Source organism: Girardinichthys multiradiatus, chromosome 19, assembly GCF_021462225.1.
Source record: "Girardinichthys multiradiatus isolate DD_20200921_A chromosome 19, DD_fGirMul_XY1, whole genome shotgun sequence".
In the NCBI taxonomy this organism is placed as follows: Eukaryota; Metazoa; Chordata; class Actinopteri; order Cyprinodontiformes; family Goodeidae; genus Girardinichthys; species Girardinichthys multiradiatus.
The window spans coordinates 26,188,831-26,209,163 of record NC_061811.1 but is presented as its reverse complement, the minus strand read 5'-3'; the positions used below and the strand labels follow the sequence as shown (position 1 = coordinate 26,209,163).

At 39.1% G+C, this 20,333-nt stretch overlaps 1 protein-coding gene across 3 annotated transcripts; it reads left to right on the top strand.

Moving 5' to 3' along the window:
- Positions 1–2,455: 2,455 nt before the first annotated feature.
- On the top strand, positions 2,456–12,628 carry zgc:101744 (Receptor expression-enhancing protein 6-like). Of its 3 annotated transcripts, none has more exons than XM_047393015.1 (6): positions 2,456–2,604; positions 2,699–2,831; positions 7,129–7,222; positions 8,202–8,340; positions 10,279–10,447; positions 11,251–11,799. In XM_047393015.1, exons 2-6 carry the CDS (start codon positions 2,717–2,719, stop codon positions 11,295–11,297), a joined length of 564 nt encoding a protein of 187 aa, XP_047248971.1. In that variant the 5' UTR covers positions 2,456–2,604; positions 2,699–2,716; the 3' UTR covers positions 11,298–11,799. The 3 variants fall into 3 exon arrangements, with proteins under 3 accessions (XP_047248971.1, XP_047248972.1, XP_047248973.1); XM_047393016.1 differs by lacking the exon at positions 11,251–11,799 and adding an exon at positions 11,883–12,628 and having other exon boundaries at positions 2,457–2,604; XM_047393017.1 differs by lacking the exons at positions 2,456–2,604; positions 2,699–2,831 and adding an exon at positions 6,625–6,666.
- Positions 12,629–20,333: the final 7,705 nt, after the last annotated feature.

The following is a 20,333-nucleotide window of genomic DNA, read 5'->3' as shown; positions in this document are numbered from 1 at the left end:
TAGTTAAACGGCGCTTATTTACAACAATGTCGTCTCAAGGAACCCCACAATGGGTCCCACTGATGGTCATTGTTATACTAAAAACCACAATGATTGGGATACCTCTCTCTGTCAGATTGATTATAACCATTAGAAAAGAGAAGGGGTCATACAGGTAGCAGAAATGGAGGTTGTGTTTGCACCTCAACCATAACTGAGACGGTTTAGGCTAAACCTGACTCCCCCTTAATCCAACCAACAGGGAGGGAGGAAGGCTCCCTCCCTGATAAACTAAGCCACTCTAACTATGAGCTTTATCAAAAAGGAAAGTTTTAAGCGTAGCCTTAAAAGTAGACAGGGTGTCTGCCTCACGGACTAAAACTGGGAGCTGGTTCCACAGGAGAGGAGCCTGATAACTAAAGGATCTGCCTCCCATTCTACTTCTAGAGACTCTAGGAACCACCAGTAAACCTGCAGTCTGAGAACGAAGTGCCCTGTTAGGAACATATGGAACATTCAGATCTCTGATGTATGATGGAGCTACATCATTAAGGGCTTTATATGTGAGGAGGAGAATTTTAAATTCTATTCTGGATTTAACAGGGAGCCAATGAAGGGAAGCTAAAATAGGGGAAATATGATCTATCTTTTTAATTTACATCAGAACTCTTGCTGCAGCATTTTGAATCTGCTGAAGGCTTTTAACTACATTTTGTGGACATCCTGATAGTAAAGAATTACAATAGTCCAGCCTTGAAGTAACAAATGCCTGGACTAGTTTTTCAGCGTCACTCCTAGATAGGATATTTCTAATTTTGGCAATGTTCCAGAGGTGAAAGAAGGAAATCCTAGAAACCTGTTTAATATAGGATTTAAATGACATGTCCTGGTAAAAAATAACACCAAGGTTTTTTACTTTATTACCGGAGGTCAATTTAACGCCATCCAGGTTAAGTGATTGATTAAGCAGTTTCTTTTTTAAAGACTCCGGTCCAAAGACGACAACTTCTGTCTTGTCTGAATTTTGAAGCAAAAAATTTAAAGTCATCCAAGTTTTTATATCTTCAAGACATGCTTCTAGTCTATCTAACTGGTTGGGTTCATCAGAATTTATGGATAAGTAAAGCTGAGTATCATCAGCGTAACAGTGAAAATGTATCCCATGCTGCCTGATAATTTGACCTATTGGAAGCATATATATAGTAAAGAGAATTGGCCCAAGTACTGAACCCAGTGGTACTCCACAATTAACCCTGGAGTTTAAAGATGATTTATCATTTACATGAACAAACTGGAATCTGTCAGACAGATAAGATAAACTAAACTAAACTAAACTAAACCAAATCAAATCAAATCAAATCAAATCAAATCAAATCAAATCAAATCAAATCAAAACTAAAAGGAAATTCAGAGCCATAGCCAATTTAGTACATAGAGTCACTATGTACTAATTAGGTGACTTTGGCTTCACTTCGGCAACTGTTTTCACAGAATTTTATTTATGGGTTATTAAAGGGGGTATTTACAATTGTATACCACACATTTCCAATTTTTATTTGTAAATACATTTTAAATGCATGTATATTTTTTCTTCTACTTCACATTTATGCACTACTTTGTGTAGGTCTATCACATAAAATCCAAATAAAATATAAATGTGTGGTTGTACCGTGAGAGAATGCTAACTATATATGTTACAGGGAGGTTATTACATCAATTTCAGTAGTCCAACATTTCTTCTGTGGCCCATATCTATGCACATTACATACGTTTTTGTTCACTAGAATATATATATTTTTTAATGCTAAGAATCCTTATTTGTATTTCTTTCTCAAATAGTTTTTTTTAGAGAAGTTGTGAAGTGGAAAATAATTTAGACCAAGTTTAATCTGTCTAAATATTGCAGTTTCTATGTTCAGGTTCAGGATTGACCTGACAAAGTATTTCAGAATTTGAACTGCAGATGATCGCATAGATTAATCTACACTATAACTTACACCAACACCAGCAAAATACACCATCTCCAATGTAACCAGGCCATCATGGAGTATGGTAATATTTTCTTGGAGGGCTGCACACTCCCTCTCAATTCGCAAAGAAGCAAAATAAATCTTTGAGGTCAAGTGACATAACTTTTTTTTATTTCCTAAACGTTTGTGCCGCCCCCCGAGAGAATGGTGCTCTGGGCAGTGAGCCATATCTCTCATATCAAAAACCACCTTTGCCCATGAATCTTGCGTTTTGTGAAATGTTTTATTCATGAATTTCTTAAGTGTGGTTTGTTTGTTTGTTTTGTTTTGTTTTTATGTTAATGTTTTTCTGTAAAAAAAAAAGTTTTTCGTTAGCCAGAAAGTTTATCTCTAATCTGCGTTAGACTGCCCAATAAATAAATTCATTCCATTTCTATGATGGGGCAAACAATGTCCCGCAGTGTTTATTATCTGCCTTCAGAGTCTGCGGAAACAAAAGTTGTTTGATTTAATCAGCTGATACGCTGAACGTTGCTCATTGGTGCGTTCTGATTGGTCAGCGGGCTGATTCAAACTCCTCCCACTCTGCGTCCCCTGCAGGTCTCTGTGGAGCCAGAGGGCGGTTGGCAGTTTTCGGGCAAGTTACCAAGCAAAGGTTAGTAAAGAAAAACCGTCTCTTGTAATACATTTCTATCGAGTTTCGACCCGTGTAACATTTGATTTGTTTGCTGTTTTCTCGCTGGACACAGGCTCGAAAAAAGGCGAACATGACTCAAATGAAGGAGCGCTTCGTGACGCTGCTCCACGAGAAAAACTTTGTCACGGACCAGTTAGCAGTGCTGGAACAAAAAACTGGAGTAAAAAGAGAATATATCGTTTTGGGTATGTTTACAGCTCAGAAGAACTGAATTCTTAGCTTTACAAACGCACTTTAACACACTTGAGATGTAAATGAGTTTGCTTTTCGAACAGGACTGCCCAGCGTTATCTAATTCAGCTGATAATTCTCCACTCCAGCTGCAACAGGCGGCTGCCACTGCTGAATAGCTTGCTTTATTGCCCCTCTCAGGCTTTTGTGCCAACGTTCAACTGCTTTAAAATGCTGCTTCTAAACCCTTTCTAAGTGCTACTTTTGAACGAACTGCTCATAATATCCCAAATGCATCAGCAGCTGGACACATGGGTATTTTTATCCGTCCTGAAATACCAACTGCAGGGCAGAGATGGAAGGGGATATCATGGGATGACATTAAGCGACAAGCTCCTCCACCCATTCGCTTTATGGGAGTTGTGTTTTGACAGCTCAGTTGAATCAATATGCACAGCAGAAGTCAATAATATGCCAGCCAGACTCCACGGTCAGGTTCTGCAGAAACATCTCAGGCAGGGTGACCTACATTCAGACCCACCACTTTCATTCAAATGTTATCAAATAAGCTGGGTGATCCCAAAAGTTCATTCAAGTTTAAGCTTGCCGCTGATCTGAGTTTTGTTGGTTGCATGTGCGGTGTCGTCTTTAACCAGCTGCACTATTCCAGACATGGAGCAAAAGCATGTTCCCAAACAAGTTGGTGTGTTTTTAATTGTATAAACTCAAGCAGTACATATTCCAGGATAGTGCAACTACACATGTACAGGAAATTCACTATTGTTTCCTATATAACTCGCCTGTTTGCAATGCCTTGTTTCTAAAAGCACCAATGGGCACATAACGTGTTCGTATCATTGCTGAAAGCTTACATTTCTGTAATTTTGCACTTACCACATCGCATGCGTGTGCGTGCAGCCACAAAGAAACAGGAAATGAGCAAGATAGGCAGACCGCATGCCAACTGGGCCATTTAGCTGGTATTCAGAGCTGCTTTTTGTTGCGTAATAATGGAGAACCAAATGATTTTGTTCTGAACCAACACTTTGATGCAGTTTTACATCAAACATGTCTAGACTAAGCTTTTCAGTTACCAAAAATGCTAACTAAAATGAGTCACTGAACATCTAATTGTGCCTAATTTAAAGCACCTCAGTGGGACCCCCCACTGGGCATTAAAAGGCTTCATAATGATCTGAAACCACGTCAATTAGCTTTGTTATATTTCTAAAGGACTTTCTTTTGATAACTTGACCTGTACATGTTTTCGTACAGAAACGGGTTGCTCCATCTCCATAAATGTAAGGCTTTGTTTAGAGTGGTCTTAGTTTTAATGAGAAGCTTTTTAGCTTATCAGACAGACAGGAAGCTGCAGTAACCAATAATTTGATCTGGCAATGTTTTTTCATTGGGAACCTTCTTTTTTAGGGTGGAAAAACACTGGGAGAAATCTTGGAGTTTCTCATGATTTACTTGTAAACATAAGGGACGAAAATTCAATTGACTCCAAAGTTGGATTTGAAAATGTCTGAGCTGCAGGTAGTGGTGTGGTCGGTTGTAGATGTTGACACATTGTTAGACCCAAATCAGCCTTACTTTGGATTTTTGTGTAGCATTAAGTAGCAGGAGGTTGGAAGAGCAACATCCCTGCTTCATGATGGTGACAGAGGTGCAGATTGGTGTTAAATGTCCAGGGCCCTGCCTTTGGCTAGCAATTTTATTTATTTTTTTACCTTAGGAAGAAACAAAAGATTTCTATTTTAATGACTGCAAACATATATATAAACAAACATATTTACAAATCATACAATAATCACCAGTATATTAGGGGATAAGACATACATTGCCCACACGTCTTGGAAAAATGAAAGTTATCACTTAAGTCAGACAATAATAAATACCCTTCAGTAGAAGTTAGTACCCACTAGGAAACGTAGCAGCTAAAGATCATGGGAAAATAACACCATAAATTATTCCTTTGTATTCAGATGCTGTGATCAGGATGCTGGTCATTAACACCATCAATGATGAAGGCCAGAGAAAGGTGGACATATTTCCTCAACCAGATTGTTTTTTGTTTTTTTTACAGTGTGGCTAAAAAAGCTGAAACCAGTTGTCCATGTTATACACCAGGGAATCTCTTAAATCCAACTGACTCTTTCTCTTCCCCAGCCTCCCCCTTTGAACACGGTTTGCATCTTCAAGCACTGAGTGTAACTCCAAAGAAAAATATCCAAAGGTCTCAAGTCATGAATGATTAGTCCATGGCTAGCAATTTTTAACTACAAAGTCTAAGGATTTGGCTTGGATGTTACAAAGATAGAAACTGGGACCAAGGTCTGCTTTCTTAGATATCAGTGAGTTCTCATTGATATCAGCAATATCAAAATGGGACACTTAAGGCAGGGGAAAATGGAGAGAAATGAACCCAGATTGAACCTGGTGATGATAACTTCCTTTAGATGGGGTACTCTCAGAGAAAAAACTGCGTTTCCGTTAAGTATTTGTAAAAGCTTTTAGATCACTAATTACTGCTACCAGATGCGAAACAGCCGTGATAGACGTGATATTAATATTTAAACGTTGTACTTTGGCCAACCTTTTCCTACAAATTTAAAATGATTCCAACTTTACTGATGATGGTTTCGAACGTTTAAGAAACCCTTATAAGAAGAGTGTTGCTTAGTGATCATAACACAAACAATTATCCTAGAGGATTTTTACGTCAGATTTATATTGTGACTCTGGTCAACTGGAAAATAGCCCTGGTGAACCTTTTGATACATTATTATTTTATATTTCTGATTATGCTAAAGTTAAGCATCTAACTGTCGTCAGTTATGTAAATCAGATGCTTTACTACTGTTCAGTCTTTACTGGGCTCCCGTGTCCTTTTCATTCTAACCTTATAGTCATAATATTCCAGTGATGGAAAATTTGTTGTTGATAATGCTCTAAATTCATTGTTTTTGTGGCACATCCCTCACCTAACTGGTTCACAAAACAAATACTCATCGTTGTAATCATAGGCTTCTCAGCTCATCACTAACCGGTGTTTAGCAGAAGGTAGAGCGAGAGAGCAGCAGAAATGCCTCATATATTTCTCTGTTAAGCTGTAAGATCTTTCATTTGATACTCTGGTAACATTTTGGACCTCTTACTTCAATGAGCACAAGATTAGAAAGCTGAGAAACATTAGTTCATGCCAGCCAGTTTGGTACCTTGAGGTATGGAGATAAATATGCTGACAGACTCTACTGTGCCCGCAGCCAAATCACTGGCGGTTGGTAGGTTTTTCCTGTTCACTTTCAACTGTCACATAGGCCCGTTTTTTTTTGGCTTTGCTGCGAATTTGTAATGACGTTTGACATACCCTTGGATTTAAGATCCGAATCTAAATATATGATTTGATGACCAATCAAAAAATGTTTTTCACTGACTGGAGTGTTTGTGTAGACGAGCTGGAGTCGCAACTTTCTACCCTTTGTTTCCGGTTTCGACTCTTTCGCCAGCAGTCGTTCCTCCTGACATTTCTATTGATATTTGTTTATGGACTGCAACAAGCAAATGAGATGGAAAGAGCAGCCAATGACATCGGAGGCATTAATGCCTAGGAGGAAACTTTTGAGCCATTGAATTATTTTTATGAGGGCATTTTGCATAGATTTGTGACATTATTCCAACATGTTCAGTTGTTTTAAAAGGTTACAGGTTTGTAGTTGAGAGTTCAGGTAGTTAAAGGTGTAGAAGCACACCATTTACTTGGAGTATCAAAAGAAAACATTGTTTTGAATCATAACTATTTAAAAACATTCTGTTGGAGGAATCAGTCAGTTATGACAAACAGAGGTATTTTGGAGCTTCAATTTCTCCCATATATCAATAGATTTTTAATGATACTTGTAGCTAAAGGTGTACATTTAGATACCGGGCTTAGGTTTGTATATGTTATTGACCATATGAGATCATCAGAAGATGTTTAATTTAACATGAGGCGTACCTCGCTGTGGAAACGGTCCAGAAGAAAACACTGCAGTTAGTGTTTACTGCTAAAAATGTTTCATTTGAATTACAGTTGACAATATAAACTGAACTTGTCAAACAGACTGCCTCGAAATTCTGGTATGTAAAGTTTACATTTGGTGTGTTATATTGGTGTTCAGCACTGCTTCCAGTCCTGGTTATGTGCTGGCCTTCCAGCCTGTGATTTGACCCAGTAACATGCTTTAACACAGTATTTGTATTGTAACTGGATATCCTCTCCTTCTGTTTCCTGCCCCACCCTCTGCCCTCATCTTTCTTTCTCTGCAGGAGTTCTTGGTTTCATCGCGCTCTACCTTCTGTTTGGATATGGAGCTTCGCTGCTCTGCAACCTGATCGGATTCATCTACCCAGCCTATTTCTCGTATGTATGACGTCAGATCTTAGGTTAATATAAGAACAGTCCACCAAAAGCTTTTATATTTTCTTAGATTTCTCTTCGCTCGATATATAATACCTCTTCAAAATGTTTTTGGTTGTAAAATTGAACTTTCCTGTTATGTTGTCTCAGTAATCAGAGGTCTGTTGCTGACAAATCCTCATAGAATAATTACTTGTACGGCTACGAAGCAAGAGTTGGTGTCATTTAATACTGAAGGAAAAGGAAGTTACGAACATTTAAAAAATGCAAATAGTGATGCAAATGTGTCAATATTAATGTAATAATTGTGCCAGACTATGCTAACAGCTGCAGAGCGGTACATTTTGTTCAATGTAATTTGTGTCTCTTTTTTTTTCTTTATTGTAGGCTTATATCATCACATTAAAATGGTCAGTGAGGTTGATTGTCTCAATCATAATGCTGCCCAAAATTCATAATCAAATAGGCCTTTACTGTTTCTGCAGATGAAGTGCTAACTTCAGCATCGTGTTTACAGGATAAAGAAGCAAAGACATTCTTCTTTTTGTTTTTGCAAGTCAAATACAGGTTTAACACATCATCATGTAATTTAAAGAGCCTGTAAGCAGCTTTCTACCTGCCTACGTACTTTAGATCTTGAACTACAGATCAGAGGCTTGACAGATAAATGCTAACTTCAGCATTGTTAGCTAGCTGTGGTGTACAGCAGTATTTTCTTTGAGAGCCCAAAAATTGGCGCCGATCTGTCAGCCAATGCTAATTTCGCCCATAAGTTGTTCTGACCGCAGCTGGGAAGCACTTGCTGATAGTCTTCCTCTCAGAAATATCTCATGCCATGAAATCTGGTTACATTTCCAATCATGACAGATGAGTAATAAACCACCTGGGTTTATAATTGAAAGTAGAGGGAGGTACCACACACCCCATCACTTTCTAATCCCCTAATTTTCCTGGATTAAACGATGTCCTTCTGTTTCTTCAGCATCAAGGCCATCGAGAGCAATGCCAAAGAGGACGACACCCAGTGGCTGACCTACTGGGTTGTTTATGGACTTTTCAGCATTGTTGAGGCCTTCTCTGACATCTTCCTCTTCTGGTTCCCCTTTTACTATGCTGGAAAGGTAAGTTAATTAAAATGTTTCTCACATATAATGCACACACAGTTTTGTGAGCCGCGCTCTCAAGTTACAAACTTCATTCTGTTAGAAAGTCTGGAACATGAAGTATTTTTGAGTCATTGTTGGGAAAATGTCTAATTCTGGGATCAGTAAACAAACAGATGCTATATTCCAAAACCGACAATAAAGCATGTGATTTAAACAAACAAATGCTTAAAGTTGGTGGACAAATGTTTCAACAGCATTCGTATCGGGTCAGGATCAAGGTGGTTCGATGACTTCCCGCGTTATGTTCTGTTTTCATAGCAGAAGCTAATGTTTTGTTTTTAACACCCGAGCATATTGAAAGACTTATTCTGCAGAACTCTTAATTTTCACAGATTAAAAGTCACACCTTCAGGCACTGGAATGTTTTTAGGCCATTTTGTGAAGGAAACTGGAACGTTTAACATGTCACGGTTTAGATGTTACGTTTGGTCCCAGGGCGTGTTGGATTTCCTGGTAATCCTTTAAATCAAGGTGCTGAATAGTGATTCTAGGCCTACATATTCTTGTTAGTTTAGTGGCATGACTCTCTCAATGAAGCATATCTTGCTTTGTTGTTCTGGTTGATTAACAGAAGACAACAGTGAAGACATTTTTTTAAGTGCCTTCCAATTAATCTAATCATTTTGATTTGGTTATATAAATTATGTCTTGTTTTCTATATCTTTTTGCTATTTTAATGGCCATTGGTGCTAATGTGGGATTAAATTTAAGTTAACTAAACAGAGTTGATGTTCAGGTACATCCATCTCAGAGAGAAAACTAAATATACACTAACGTCAGTCTTACGGAGTATCATATTTACTCCTGTTGATGTTCAATGAAAAGCAGCCCTAAATACAGTTTTCCAAAACTGCCCCCTAGTGAAGAATTTGTGTAAAAGCATGTTTAGGAACCAAAAATGCAAAACATTGTTGGCGTTTTGAGGATATTTATTCTGTAAATGTTGTAAATTAAACAGCTATGTTTTACTTAATGAGTAAACACTTAAATATGTCCCTAGGTTTATTTGTATAAATGCAGGAGCTACCAAGACCTGCATTTGATGAACTAGGTTTATGTGAAATACATTTGGGTTTCTCAAACAACAAAGCAAGAACATTATAAGTAGTTTTGTTTGCACTAGTGACCCAATATGCAAGTAAACAGAGTTGTTGGATAAAGTTGTAAGATCAGTGCATGCATTAGCCAATGGTAAATTTGGTCAAATATTTCCAGTATATCTTGAGTTTTATCTGTATTAATTTGTTTTAAAATTTAGACAGGAGTGTCTGACCTTGTTGCATACTTTCTTAATACCATACCACCAAAAATGCTGTTCTGAAAGGAAAATGTTTTGCTATTTCTGTTCTGTTGTTGGTCTTCAGTTTTTACCAGATGTACTTTTTTTTAGTTGTACACTTTTCCTGGTTTCATGTTTTATTTGACCTACAGCTTTTCCCCAAAGGCTTCAGCAAAATGGAAAAAATCCAACATGTCCTACCTTTGTTTAAAATCCAATTAGTTGTGTTTTTACCTTTTTATCATTTTGGCTTGACTTTATGTAAATGACCTTCAGTTTATAAACTTAATTCAGCAAAAAATAGGGTTAGGGAGAATGTTCTATCCTTTACTGTGGGTTGCAAAGCAGCACAAAGATGCAGCACACATGTTGGCGGACTGCTGCCCCGTTTCCTCTCAAATGCACAAACCTGAAAGATTCCTACAGTTTTCTTTTGTTTGTTTTTTAATAAATTAAAACATTGCATTTCTAGATGTCTCCTGCCCCTTTGTTGGCCTGTAGTAACATAAGAGTACAACAGGATCCATAGTTCTGAATACCCTTGATCATGTTAGATTTTTTATTTTTTAGATCTCCAGTTGCCATTTATCTGAGATCTGTTCTGCTTTCGCCAGTGTGTGTTCCTGATTTGGTGTATGGCTCCGGTGACGTGGAATGGCTCGGACATCTTGTACACGCGGGTGATACGCCCATTTTTCCTGAAACACCAGGCCACCATGGACACAGTCGTCAGTGATCTAACTGCCAAGGCCAAGAACCTTACGGAGACTGTGACAAAGGAGGGTGAGTCGTATGCACAGTACACCATCTGAATAAATTAGAATATCATTAAAGTCAATTTATTTTAGTAATTCATGTTATCTAGATTCATTACACAGAGTAATATATTTTAAATGTTGTTTTTTTTTTTCTGTTAAGATGATGATGATGCCCATATTTCAATTTCTCAGAAAATTAGAATTTTAAGACCAAAAATATTTTTGGTCATTCATTGACACCCTCCATAAGGAAGGTAAGCCACAAACTGTCATTGCTGAAGAAGCTGCTTGTTCAGAGTGCTGTATCCAAGCATAATAGAAAGTTGAGTGGAAGGAAAAGGTATTTAGAAAACACAGTGTGCTGGTGAGATACTCACATTTACAGTTATAACAAAGGGGCAGAAACGGCAGCAAAAACCACAGCTTAAGAAGACTGTGAAGAAATGCCCAATCAGGAGTTTTTTGGGATATTCACAAGGTCTGAACTTTGTCAGCTTATCTGGACTAAGGAAAAGATGGACGGGACTGTTCCTCAGTGGTCCAAGATCCTCTTTTTTTCAGAAAAAAATAAAAATGTGCATTTCATTTAAAAACCAAGGTACCAGTGTCTGGAGGAAGCGTGGAGAGGCTCAAAATCCAAGTTGCTTGAGGTCCAGTCTGAACTTTCTACAGTCAGTAATGATTTGGGGAGCCGTGTCATCTGCTGGTGTTGGTCCACTGTGCTGTATCAAGTCCAACGGCAGTACAGCCATCTTGAGGAAAACTGTAGAGCACTTCATGCCTCGCCCTGCTGGCAAGTTTTATGATGCTGATTTTATTTTCCTGCAGAACTTGGCACCTGGTCACACAGCCAAAAGGACCCATACCTGGTTTAATGACCATGGTATCGCTGTGCTTGAGTGGCCAGCAAACGTGCCTGACCTAAACCCCAAAGAGAATCGACGGAGTATTAGCAAGAGGAAGATGAGCCAACCACGTGGACGAGCTGAATGCCGCTATTAAACCAAGCTGGGCTTCCTCAACACATCAGCAGAGCCACAGGCTGATCACCTCTATGCGACTCTGCATTAATGAAGTAGCTCATTCAGAAGGGACCCAGACCAAACATTGCATATATTGTACAGTGCATGGACACACTTTTCAGCATGCTGACATTTGTATTTTAAACATCTTTTTTTATTGGACTTGTGTAAAATACTAAGTTTCTGAGAAAAGTGCATTTTGGATTTGATTAGCTGTAAGCTATTATCATGAAAATGAAGAAATATAAACTGTTGCAATAAATCACTCTGTGTAGTGACTACATATGTTACACATTTTAGCTTGAATAACTAAAATAAAATAACAGTTTGAATAAAATGTAAATGTATTTTGATACGTGTTTGTGTTTCAAGCTGTCCCATGTGACACAGTGGACTGTAATCTGTTGTGGTTTTCTTTCTTTCTTTGTTTCGTTACAGCTGTTCACCAAGCTCTCAGCCATGACAAGGATCAGTGAGAAGCGCAGAAAGGCATTGGGTGTGTGTGAGAGAGAGATGGTGTTTGTTTGTGTGAGCGCGTGTCTGTCGTGTCACCTTTTTCGTCCGCCTCGTTGAAGATGGATGACTCTGATCGACCTGCACTTCATGGAGACTGTGGCTTCTCTCCTGTGAAAACAAATAAAACATTGCGCATCGAGCTCAGCTTACTGCCATCAGTACGTTGAAGACAGTATGAAACTGTGACCTTTTTTGTGATCTTGCTCTGTTATGAAGACTGCTGCAAAGAAACAGTTTTTGAAAAAAGATGTTATTTACTTGCAGGTAGCTGTGATGTAATCAGTTTTGTGGCAGAAGGTTAATAGCTTGCACTACATTTAAACGTAGAATTCAAATCAATAAATCTGAACTTATATAATCGTATTCATGATGAACTGGTGGATATGTTCAGAGGTAGATCTAAGACATCTCAGGAACTTTTAAAGCTCTTCACTGCTAGTTCAAATAAAAGCTCATTGTCCTAGAATATATTTATAAACTGCTTTCTGTTGCATTGATAATCATGTCATCTGTCTCCTTGCTCTCTTGCATGTACCAGATTGAACTTAGTCTGAAATACTGGGAATATTACCAGTCTTTGACATTAACTGGAAAACTTCTGCCTTTTTAAATTGTGTTAATTTATTTTCTCGCAATGATTTAAAAGAATAAAACTGGAACACAAATGAGTTAAAACTGTCTGACTGTGCCTTTCACAAAGTTCATGCTCCGCAGCTTTCCTTTGTTTTTTAAAGATAGGGTGAGGGGCTCGGAGTAGAGCCGCTGCTCCTCCACATCGAGAGGAGCCAGTTGAGGTGGCTCGGGCATCTATACGGGATGCCTTCCTCGGGAGGTGTTCCAGGCACGTCCCACCGGGAGGAGGCCCAGGACACGCTGGAGGGACTGTCTCTCGGCTGGCCTGGGAATGCCTTGGGCTTCCCCTGGAGGTGCTGGAGGAGGTGTCTGGAGAGAGGGACGTCTGGGTGTTTCAACCCGGTCCTGGATGAAGCGGAAGACTATACGAGTACAGTTTTTTTTTAAACCAGCAGTAAGAGTTGGGTATTCCATCTTTCATTTTGCTCATATACAGGTCCTTCTCAAAATATTAGCATATTGTGATAAAGTTCATTATTTTCCATAATGTCATGATGAAAATTTAACATTCATATATTTTAGATTCATTGCACACTAACGGAAATATTTCAGGTCGTTTATTGTCTTAATACGAATGATTTTGGCATACAGCTCATGAAAACTCAAAATTCCTATCTCACAAAATTAGCATATTTCATCCGACCAATAAAAGAAAAGTGTTTTTAATACAAAAAACGTCAACCTTCAAATAATCATGTACAGTTATGCACTCAATACTTGGTCGGGAATCCTATTGCAGAAATGACTGCTTCAATGCGGCGTGGCATGGAGGCAATCAGCCTGTGGCACTGCTGAGGTCTTATGGAGGCCCAGGATGCTTCGATAGCGGCCTTTAGCTCATCCAGAGTGTTGGTTCTTGAGTCTCTCAACATTCTCTTCACAATATCCCACAGATTCTCTATGGGGTTCAGGTCAGGAGAGTTGGCGGGCCAATTGAGCACAGTGATACCATGGTCAGTAAACCATTTACCAGTGGTTTTGGCACTGTGAGCAGGTGCCAGGTCGTGCTGAAAAATGAAATCTTCATCTCCATAAAGCTTTTCAGCAGATGGAAGCATGAAGTGCTCCAAAATCTCCTGATAGCTAGCTGCATTGACCCTGCCCTTGATAAAACACAGTGGACCAACACCAGCAGCTGACACGGCACCCCAGACCATCACTGACTGTGGGTACTTGACACTGGACTTCTGGCATTTTGGCATTTCCTTCTCCCCAGTCTTCCTCCAGACTCTGGCACCTTGATTTCCGAATGACATGCAGAATTTGCTTTCATCTAAAAAAAGTACTTTGGACCACTGAGCAACAGTCCAGTGCTGCTTCTCTGTAGCCCAGGTCTGGGGAATGCGGCACCTGTAGCCCATTTCCTGCACACACCTGTGCACGGTGGCTGTGGATGTTTCTACTCCACACTCAGTCCACTGCTTCCGCAGGTCCCCCAAGGTCTGGAATCGGCCCTTCTCCACAATCTTCCTCAGAGTCCGGTCACCTCTTCTCGTTGTGCAGCGTTTTCTGCCACACTTTTTCCTTCCCACAGACTTCCCACTGAGGTGCCTTGATACAGCACTCTGGGAACAGCCTATTCGTTCAGAAATTTCTTTCTGTGTCTTACCCTCTTGCTTGAGGATGTCAATAGTGGCCTTCTGGACAGCAGTCAGGTCGGCAGTCTTACCCATGATTGGGGTTTTGAGTGATGAACCAGGCTGGGAGTTTTAAAGGCCCCAGGAATCTTTTGCAGGTGTTTAGAGTTAACTCGTTGATTCAGATGATTAGGTTCATAGCTCGTTTAGAGACTCTTTTAATTATATGCTAATTTTGTGAGATAGGAATTTTGGGTTTTCATGAGCTGTATGCCAAAATCATCCGTATTAAGACAATAAAAGACCTGAAATATTTCAGTTAGTGTGCAATGAATCTAAAATATATGAATGTTAAATTTTCATCATGACATTATGGAAAATAATGAACTTCATCACAATATGCTAATATTTTGAGAAGGACCTGTAGCTGTGGGAAAACTAGTCCTCCAGGGGATCTGGATCCACTTGATCTTTTGATCTGTCACCTTTTTAACTACGTTTACTATGATTCAAGCTGCCTAACTGCCCATGCATTAAATTCTGTTTTGCTCTGCATTCACGCTTGAAGGGCCTTAAAAGGAAAGCCATTTGTGTTTGTGCGCTGGATGTAAAATGTGAAGAAATGGTGGATGGAGCCAGCGTGCCGGTCTGTCGGCACCAAAGGGAAAGGAGAGCACCCAGCTGGAAATTGTTCCTGTGAACATACAGGGGTTGGACAATGAAACTGAAACACCTGGTTTTATACCAAAATAATTTATGAAGGGCCTCTTTTTGCGGCCAATACATCGTCTATTCGTCTTGGGAATGACATATACAAGTACTACACAGTGGTCAGAGGGATTTTAAGCCATTCTTCTTGCAGGATAGTGGCCAGGTCACTACGTGATACTGGTGGAGGAAAACGTTTCCTGACTTGCTCCTCCAAAACACCCCAAAGTGGCTCAATAATATTTAGATCTGGTGACTGTGCAGGCCATGGGAGATGTTCAACTTCACTTTCATGTTCATCAAACCAATCTTTCACCAATCTTGCTGTGTGTATTGGTGCATTGTCATCCTGATACACGGCACCGCCTTCAGGATACAATGTTTGAACCATTGGATGCACATGGTCCTCAAGAATGGTTCGGTAGTCCTTGGCAGTGACGCGTCCATCTAGCACAAGTATTGGGCCAAGGGAATGCCATGATATGGCAGCCCAAACCATCACTGATCCACCCCCATGCTTCACTCTGGGCATGCAACAGTCTGGGTGGTACGCTTCTTTGGGGCTTCTCCACACCGTAACTCTCCCGGATGTGGGGAAAACAGTAAAGGTGGACTCATCAGAGAACAATACATGTTTCACATTGTCCACAGCCCAAGATTTGTGCTCCTTGCACCATTGAAACGACATTTGGCATTGGCATGAGTGACCAAAGGTTTGGCTATAGCAGCCCGGCCGTGTATATTGACCCTGTGGAGCTCCCAACGGACAGTTCTGGTGGAAACAGGAGAGTTGAGGTGCACATTTAATTCTGCCGTGATTTGGACACCTCTGGTTTTATGTTTTTTGGATACAATCCGGGTTAGCACCCGAACATCCCTTTCAGACAGCTTCTTCTTGCGTCCACAGTTAATCCTGTTGGATGTGGTTCATCCTTCTTGGTGGTATGCTGACATTACCCTGGATACCGTGGCTCTTGATACATCACAAAGACTTGCTGTCTTGGTCACAGATGCGCCAGCAAGACGTGCACCAACAATTTGTCCTCTTTTGAACTCTGGTATGTCACCCATAATGTTGTGTGCATTTCAATATTTTGAGCAAAACTGTGCTCTTACCCTGCTAATTGAACCTTCACACTCTGCTCTTACTGGTGCAATGTGCAATCAATGAAGACTGGCTACCAGGCTGGTCCAATTTAGCCATGAAACCTCCCACACTAAAATGACAGGTGTTTCAGTTTCATTGTCCAACCCCTGTATCTGCTTTGTGTTTGTTGTGTATGCTTTCAGCCTCTGACAACCAATGTCTCACTGCTTTGTGGCTTGGTCCAAAACCTGAAAATGAGTGTTGGCACTGAATTCTCCAAGGATGGTGGTAATGCCGTGTAAAATCCCAACAGTGTCTTGTAACATATGGAATTTGATTGAAATATTTTCCAGTTTCATTAAAATAAAATAGTGTATAGACAATATGTGTATTTCCAGAAATCAAGCTGCTCAGTCATTAGTCATTAATCTATCTGCTGATGCATTCATCCTATTAACCATCCATTTGTGTGTTCACACATCAATCCTTCTATCCATCAGTCTGGACATCCATTATTCATTTGTTCATCCATCTCAGTCCATCATCGATGGATCTGTCCATCTATTAATCTGTTTGGCAGTTTCAGCTGTATGCGTAAATATATACAGACTCACAATCTGACTACAGTTTTACCAGTGATTCTAAAGGCTGGACGCCGCTCTGCTATGGAGGTCCATTGGATGATTTGGTTAGATTTACAACCTCAGGTTTAACGTGTGTATATATAAGTATATATAGTACGTATTAAAAAAAATGTGTACAATCATGAAGCTTGTTCAGTTATAATAAAATCAAAAAGGTTAAATATTTCACATCTGTGACACAGATTCACATTTTTTTTATAAAATGTTCTACAGATTATATTCTGTAAAACAAATCTCAGAAAAGTAAAATGACATTTCTGTATCTTTTTTCCAGATCAGGTTCATGTTATGCATCAGTGTATGTATTAGTCTGAGTTAGGAAAGGCAAATTTATCAGCCAGATTTGGCTTTTTTATGTTTTGTGAAATAACAAAAAATCAAATCTACTCTCTGCTATACAGTTGCTGGGCCTGACAGAAACGGCATATTTTACATTCTGTGCCTATAAAATGGTCCCAATTGTACAAGTGGATAACTTCTTTAAAACTAGACAAAACAAACCCTTACAGTAAATGGATATTAACTGGTGCCTTCAAGAAACAGGACAGTGTAATGATCTCCTTCTTTGGTAAATGTGATTGTTTCCATAACAGAAATCCAGAAAAAAACCCTACACAGGACCTGAGGGAGGCACCGCCCTTCAGTTGATCATCTGCAGTATGTCAAGTGTTCAGTTACTCAGGGAGGAAAAGGAAGCTGTTTAGATTTAATGAGAAGATAAATACATGACAATTCTGGAAGAAAACACTTGAGACTGGGATGGAGGTTCACTTCCCAGTAGGACAACAACACACATACAGCACAGCCGCAGCTACAATGGAATTGTTTAAATTTACACATATTCAGGTGTTACCGTGGTCCAATCTTGCCATGACTCTTTGTTCACAGACGCCCTTCATCCAAAAAAAGAAAAATATCCATCTGTTTGGTGATCACCATAAAGCCATAAGTCCATTCATCTCTTTACCATTCATTTGTCTTTTATCCTTCCATCTGCCCAACTATTCCCTTATTCATCCATTCTTCCAGCCATCCATTCATCTGGCCACCCATCTATGGATTTCCCTGTCTATCCATCAATCTGTCCATCTATCATCCAGTCATCCATCAGTGTGTCCTTCCTTCCTCTTGTTTTAGCAGGTTCCATTTTTAAAACCAGACCACTGTAAGAATATCTGCAATAACAGTATTGTAAACATTTTATTTATACTGAAAAACTGGCTGAACAAGACTGAGAACCATAGAAATCTGACATGTAACAATAAGTAAGAACCCAACATCAAGACAGAAGTGTTTACTTATGCTCCTGTTTATTAACTTGTATTTTATTCATTGGTCCAAACCCTTAGGATAATTTCCCCACTGATAAATCATGAAACCTTTGCTGATCACCAAATTTTGTACACAGAAATAGATTTCTCAATTATAAGAACTGACATAAAACGTCAACCTTTTGCTGTTGGAAAGCTTTTTTGTTAAAAATAAAATAAATCTGCCCTATATGTCTTGCACAATCATTATTAAATACCTGTAAAACCAATGAGATTTCTTCTTTATGTAGGCTTTAGGTATCTGCAAGGCTGTGAAACATAAAATCCAAAAAGTCATCTAACTTCGCTGAAGACCCTAAAATGAGTCAAATACGTTTTGTTCAACAAAATACATATTTTCAAGTGGGAAAAGGGACAAAGAGCGTACACCACATGCAGTTTCCCTAGTCACCGACAGAGGGAGACAAACCCAATGCGGTGTGGATGCAGAGCTGGTGAGTCATACAGGGAGGTTGTATACAGACAGCAGACCCCAGAACAGGGCCTGGGATGAAAGGTCCATGGACTTAGCACAAGGGAGGCGATTAGAAACTTTTAATTACGATGTTAGATGGCAGGAGAGCGAATCTGGAAATGTCAATGCAAATGACTTGGGTTTTGCAGATGTTTGGGTGTCGTTACTAAACTGATTGCTCACTTCCTGGTACATCGTGCTTGGATCTGTCATCACATCATTATTTTTTTCTTTCCACTGCGTGTTTTCTCGCTTTATTAACATGTTTAATGTGCTTCATTCATGAAGTCCTGAAGCCTTCGGATGAGCTGAAAGGTTGCTATCCATGGTGCTGATCTGCTTTAATGGGACTTGTGGTAATATATTTAATTAAACAACTGTTTTTTTGTGTTCTCAGTTCTCATCGCATTTTGATACAATAAACTGCACCTTTTCTGTTACCATTTGATCTAAAAGGTTTCAGCTAAATTTCTGATGCTCTTGTACTAATGAAACTTTATCAGGTCTAGTAGGGTTGGAGTATAGCTGAATGCAGATAATACATTGGGTGTGTTTGATGCGAGCATCCATGTTCCATTAATAGGAACATAGACGATCCATTTAAAATACAATGCACACCACACAATTGTCCAACAGAATTTCCTCTCACTCTGTTTCAGTATAGTTTACAGTTGTATTGAAAATAACAGTGGTCTAGCATCACTAACAAGATCAGTCACTGTTTTAGAAGACATTACATTTCTACATGGCAAATAGTGGACTAACAGATGGCCCTTATTCAATGGTGAAGGCAGAAAATGTTATAGCATAATGTTACAGTATATTCCTCTCTTACAATCGGAGTAAAATGGGCTCAGAAGAACATTACACTTTTATTGAAAACATAATTGGAAAGATGTGATTTGCTTTCAAACAGTAACAAAAACCAGAGAGAAGAATGAAACAATAATCATTCCACTGGACTGAAGAATAACCAAAATCATAAAAATCCAGCTAATGATCAGCTCCGGGATCAAATAATATCTACAGTTAGCTATGAGAACTGTAAGAATTAGAAAACACCAACGTAAAGCCAGGTCATCAGCAAATAGTCCCCAAAACGTCTTTTTGTCAGAAATCTAAATGTGCTGAATGGGTTACAATTTGTTAAAGAACAAATTGACATGACTAAAGACAAATTATGCAACATTTTAAGGACTGATGGCAAGATTGTACTATGTGAATAAAAAGTTTTTCAGATGCTCCCCAAACACTGAATTTTAGAATATAATACATTACAGACTGTGGAGGCCAAGACATAAACCTAACGGGATGTTATGCTTAACTGTATCATAAATGTAAACCTGACACCAAACACAAAAATACTTCATGTCATATAGCTGTAAGTCAAAGAGGAAATGCTCTTGAAATAGGTGTTTTAGGAAGATAAAGACCCCAAACACACCACTAAGAGAGCCGCATAATGGTTCCAAATCAACATCCTTGTAAAACCTGTTCAGTTTAAACAAGAAATATTTCAGTTTATAAAAAGAAATGCATACACAGCTATAGTTTAAACACCCTTATATTCCCATTTCCTTACCTATAGTTGAGTAACAAAAATGTGATCAAATTTCCCTCATCTTGGCTTAAATCAGTTTTTATAATTGCTGACCAGCTTTTAGCTTGACTCCGCTAGTATTTTAACAATTTATCTTTGGTGATGAGCTCCAATTCTTGGACGTCGGAAGGCCTCCTTGCCATCTCCTTAATCTTTTGCTCCCCCAAAATGTTCTCTATCAGATTTAAGTCAGGTCTCCATCCAGGTCCTCCAAAATGTTAAGTCAGAAGAAAAACCTAAATCTGCGAACGGATATGAATAACTTCTCGGCTTGATTGTTTATTCTTTTTGTTTTTTTGCCCACAGACAAGAGAGAGGGTATAGCACCTCCCTCGCCAT